Source organism: Macadamia integrifolia, unplaced genomic scaffold, assembly GCF_013358625.1.
Source record: "Macadamia integrifolia cultivar HAES 741 unplaced genomic scaffold, SCU_Mint_v3 scaffold958, whole genome shotgun sequence".
Lineage (NCBI taxonomy): Eukaryota > Viridiplantae > Streptophyta > Magnoliopsida > Proteales > Proteaceae > Macadamia > Macadamia integrifolia.
In genome coordinates this window covers 227,947-233,427 of record NW_024870601.1, presented here as the reverse complement: position 1 = coordinate 233,427, position 5,481 = coordinate 227,947, and the positions used below count along the sequence as shown (strand labels likewise).

The following is a 5,481-nucleotide window of genomic DNA, read 5'->3' as shown; positions in this document are numbered from 1 at the left end:
TAATGAATACCATAACCGCGCATGAGACTGATCATATAATTCATCAAAGGAACATACAAAAAAAGGCATAATCAAGCAACAATAAATCCATAAATAACTTGTCTTCCATCCAGGATAAGCATATAAAATCAAAATAAATCCCCTTATAAAAGGAATTACCAGTCAGGTAGGGGGCTGAAGACATGACTTTCAGGAGTAATAACAGCATGATCACTCTTATACACGCTACGAGTAAAACCCGGTAAGTCTGACCAGCAACAAAGCAAATCAAGCATACGCTCAGTCAAAAAACAACGAAACCACATCCATGAATGTTAAAAAGATTCAGCAGATTCTTATGAACATAAATGTCAGCTCAAAGTTCGGAAGCATTGGAAAGAGGAACTGACCTTGAAGGTGTTCGGGGGAAAGTGTAGGATTGGTAACTTTCCAATAGAGAGGTTGCGAGCTTGAATCAGCGTATGCAGGTGGGGCAGAACAGAACCCTTCTTCGCCAAGAACACATTTTAGCATGCCTGGAAGAGTATTACAGTGAAGAAATTCAAAAAATGTCCCAATTCCAAAGTAACGATTATTCCAAAAGACACAGAAAGAATAAGTTACCTAATGGAAGGAAGAGAGCGTAAAGAACATAGATTGAAACGATCAAGGATTTATGCATTATGCTATGTTTAAGCTCTTCGTCCTCTGTTTTTTCTGTGAACCTTGGCCCTTCTGGAGATGAAGCAGTTAATTGGAAACTGAAACCAGATTCACTTTCTTCCGTTTAAATCGGTGCGTTGGGAATCTGTGTGATTTTTTTTTTTCTTTTTCTTTATATATAAACGATAATCTGGGTGGAACTCACTATTAAGTGGACAGCGGACATGGCACTGGAAAATGAGCTATTAAAGGTTTTAAGTACGGGACGTGAAGTTGCTTTTGCCGAGCTTACTCGACGCGGACGTGGAATGACGAATGATGGGGACCTCTGGCAACTTATTAGGATGGGCTCCACTTCAAGGGCCTGACGGATCAGTGATGGCAAATCTCGCTCTCAATTCGTTGATTTTGGGTGGAAGTGATTGTTCTAGGAAAATTTTCTTGTATTATTTCTAAATTTATTCTTTATTTTCTGCAATCTTCAAGATTTGAAAAAATATCTTATATGTCCTTTATTCTCATAACCAAAAATTTAATAAATCTATTGTTAGAAGAAAATCGTGGTGATATAAGAAGTTTACTATTACCTAAATGACCAAACTTCCTTCATGTATGGGAAATTTACTATTATACCTTTTTACTTTTAGAGCTCCATATATCAAAAAGGGTTATTGTTATATCCTTACATGTAAAACCCCTGAATTCAATCATGAGTTGAAGATTTACGGTTTGGGCTTGACTAAAAAAAGATACAGCTGCCTTTGGTAACGTTCTAAAAAAACATTTATAGAGTTTTTTTGTTCTATCAGAACAAAAATATAGAATAAAGCATTTGGTGCATTTACAGTGTGTTTCGTTTTTTTTTTTTTTTAACAAATAAGTGAAGAAGAAGAAGAAGAAAAAAAACCCTTGTAGGAACGATAATTGACATAACGACAAAAGGTAGTTCCATCGTTCAAATTTCATTAAAAAAAATAACATTTTGACACAGAAACTGAAATTTTCGTTTTTTTAACACGAAACGTTACCAAACGTAGCCTAAGAGTTGCAAGTTTAGCGCGGCCAAGACATTCATGATGTTGTTCATCCCCATGTGCTTCCATTTCCACTTCTGCTTACTTGAAGGAGTTGCAGCCTATGCCCACCTATGCTGACACCGCCTATCAACTTATGATGCTTTCTCACAAGAAGTCTCTATCTCTAGCTTTCCTATCACATTCATATCCATACTCAAGCTCAGTCAATTGTTGTTAATCCATGTTTCCTGTGTTCTTGGATAGACAGCTAGGAAGAAAATTTTTTTTTTTTTCTTCAATAAAGGACCCAAGCCTCTTGCAACAATGAATTGACTAACAAGTTCAGTTGAGTTTATTCTTAATAGTAGATCCAATCTTTAAGTAATTTGACCTAATCTCACTTCATTTGATGTTCTAACTTCCAAAAATAATCAAATTCGATTAAACACTTCTACTCAACTATTCTTGTTTCTTCCAAAATAAAAGAAAATGGATAAAATATTGAGCTTCATGAACTTATCCTGTAACTTTGATTCAATTAAATTCTTCTACTCATCAAAATTCTAAAAATGAAGCCGATGCGGAAAAATGTAAGAATCCTAGTCATCACCCAGCCCATCAGAAGAACTAAAATGTAGGCCTCCAAGCATTTCATCACATCATTAATTTAATTATCCAACTAAGTTTGTATAGTGAACAATAAAATCAATGGAACCATTGTAGTTTATCTATTTTTAACCTTGGTACTCATTGATTTGTAACATTTTCCATCACAACCATAAATCTTCTTGCTAATATTGAAATCAATGGATAATAAATTCACCTATTCATAGCCAGTCTGATAAGGATCTATTCAATTCAGCTTAGTCTATCTATTTTTTTGTCGTTTTGATCGGTTATATTGGTCCGAGCTAGGTTTTTTGACACTCTAATTAGGTGTATCGATAATTGGAACTGAATTCCCAACATGATGCCAACTTTTTACAATCGTAACCAATCAATGAGCAAAAGGATTCTTTTGTTTCACTTATAGGCTTCTTTGATCAGTTAAACCGATTAGGAAATAATTGATTAATGGATTTAAACCATGTGGATTATGGAGTATGGACTACACCTGAAAAAATATAAAATAAAGGGTTGGGGATTACTACCTGGTCACATGGCCAATGCGCCAATGCAGTGACCAAATGGAGATCTCTTTTCCTAAGAGAAAAGGGGTTATAACCAATTTTAGGAAGGGTTTTATTTTATTTTTTTCTTATTTATTATATGGGGAAAAAGATTCCCACACTGGTGAAGTAGGGATTCTGTCCCTCGCATTTTTAAATCATAAGTCGTGATCTTATTGACATTGTTTCTCATGAAACCATATATGTTGTGCCATTACTATAACTTGAGGGATTCCCCTACACTCAAGCATGGGAAACCCTATTTTGTTTATGTGAAAGGATTCTTTGAACTTACAATTCCCCGCACCTCTTTGCAATAATATGTTTAATAATAGAAAAGTTTTCTTTGACGTGTAAGGCATTTCCTCCATTATCTATTTGATAGTTATATGGGGGGCCAATGGGAGCACACCTAGAAGCATCAACAAGGTGGACATTTCCACCTTCCCGAGGGGAAGGTGCTCATTTTTCCCACTATATATAAAAAAAAATAATATTACAATAAAACTTTTTTTTTTTTTTTTTAACGTAGGAAATAAAAGTATATAACAACCCGGAGGTCTCAAGTTTGAACGTAGGTTTTTTGCACACCACAACTCAACAATTGACTAGGGAGTTGTTGTTACTAACTATTAGTCAATCTGGGTTTGGGTTTATCAAATTACCCACCCAATCTTTCCTTCAACTAAATTGTTTAGAGTAAAGATCGATATTACTAAATTATACAAAACAATGTTTACTCGCCTAGCCACTATTGTTCTACGGCTCCATTTTGTTGTAAGGGAAATTGAAGGAAAGGCAAAGGAAGGGCAATAAACAAATAAAAATGAAATTTTATAATCATTAGGCAATGTAATTATATCACTAATTTTAAATCATTATATATTTGGCTATTGAATTTCACTTTAGTCTGTATTTAAAACCCGTTGCTCTAAAATGTAAAATAAGAATTATATGTAAATATTCCACTACTGAATATGGTGATCTTGATCACAAAGAACCACACAACGAAGTCGCTTCCAGAAACTTTCCCATTATGTCATGAATCGAATCTAAACTACTTCCAATAATGTTTACCAATCAATAATTTTTGTACCACCTCTAAATTTATTATTTATTTCCTGTAACCCCACGATAAAAAAAAAAGCCATTATACCCCTAATGAGTAACAATGTTAAATGTGATTAGACCTTTTTTTTTTATCCTGTTAGTAACCATTATATAACAAACTCATTCCCATCCATTGAAAACCCACAAAATTAAGTGAGACCCACCACTTCTTCTTCAAAACAAGTATGAAACTCTAACATCATAGCCAAACATTAAACATTTAGTGGCAGCCAATATACATGAAATGATGACGATAAGAGTAATTCGAGCTTCAAACTCAAAACATTGAAAAGCTGTTCACATCAGATCGAAAACATTGAAGCGACAGTTGATCAAAGTGGGATCAATCCCTCTCATGATCTCGTACCTGATCTGTTAGCTCAGTTCTAATATACGGTGCAAAGGGTAAGCCCAACAGACACCTGATTGGCCTGGCTTGTGTACAAGCCTGACTTGGCTCGACATGTTTAGCCCGATCAATTATATTTATATTTTGATATTTTGGATATAATAGAGTAGTATATATTGATATATATTTTTTTCAAGGGTAATTTACAGCGCCCCTGCCATTATTATAGGGACACCCCCTCTCTTTCACCAAATTAGACTCAGACCCCCTACTGTCAGTCTTTGTTAAGTGATGCTATGAAATGACATTTTAACCCTTATAAGTAAAACACCCTTATCTTATTATCCCAAAAATACCCCTCTCTTCACACGTATACCGTTTCATTATCTCTGTATCACTCTCTCCCCATGGCGATGCCCTTGAAATTGCAGGAGTCTTGAGCTTTCCCTTCATTTTGATAATAGTTATCGAAGGCATAAGAAGGAAAGAAATCTATGCAAAAAGTGCAGCCAAATTAAGGAAAACAAAGACAAAGAGACGAAATTCTTACCAAAGCTTGTAAATCCTGAAAACCGAACAATCAATCCATCCCAATTAAGAACTATGATCAATACATACAATATCATATAAAGAGGGGAAAACCAAGACAAAGAGACAAGATTCATGCCAAAGCTTCCAAATCCTGAAAACCAACAGGGAAAAGAGAAGGTCTTCTTCATCAAATAAAAAATGGAAGGAAAGAGATCTATGCAAAAAGTGCAGCCAAAACCACATCCAAAAATGAAAGGATGAAGAAGCCTTCTCCGCGAGTCGCCGCAAGTCCCTCCACGGCTTCGTTCGTCGTCGTTGTCGCTGCCGCTGTTCTTCAATTGCCGTACTTGCATCCGCATGAACAAAATCTTTGTCTTCTCTCTCCTTATTCTCTATACCACCGATCTTCCCATTCCCCGTTTGATCTGAAGCTTTTATCACAACCATATCCTTAGAGATGATCGGAATCAGAGCCGAGGTGAAGGAATCTCTGTTGTTGCTACCGCCGTAGTCGCCGGAAGGGGGTTCGTAGCAACTAATATGAAAAGCCTTGAGGAAAGCCGGAAGGGTTGTGATGAAATCCGCCGTCGTCGCCTTTGCCGGAAGGGTTGTGATGAAATCAATTTGGAGATTGCAAGTATCGATCTTGCCATAACCCCATGTC

The 5,481-nt window shown here is 35.9% G+C and overlaps 1 protein-coding gene across 1 annotated transcript; it reads right to left on the bottom strand.

Annotated features, from left to right (window-relative positions):
• Positions 1 to 159: 159 nt before the first annotated feature.
• LOC122070639 ((S)-ureidoglycine aminohydrolase-like) lies at positions 160 to 863 on the bottom strand (the record flags this gene model as incomplete). Its single annotated transcript, XM_042634829.1, has 3 exons — positions 604 to 863; positions 390 to 515; positions 160 to 247 (listed from the first exon to the last, which is right to left on the bottom strand). Coding segments are annotated over exons 1-3 (272 nt in total), but the record flags the coding sequence as incomplete, so codon positions are not given.
• Between the last annotated feature and the right edge of the window lie 4,618 nt (positions 864 to 5,481).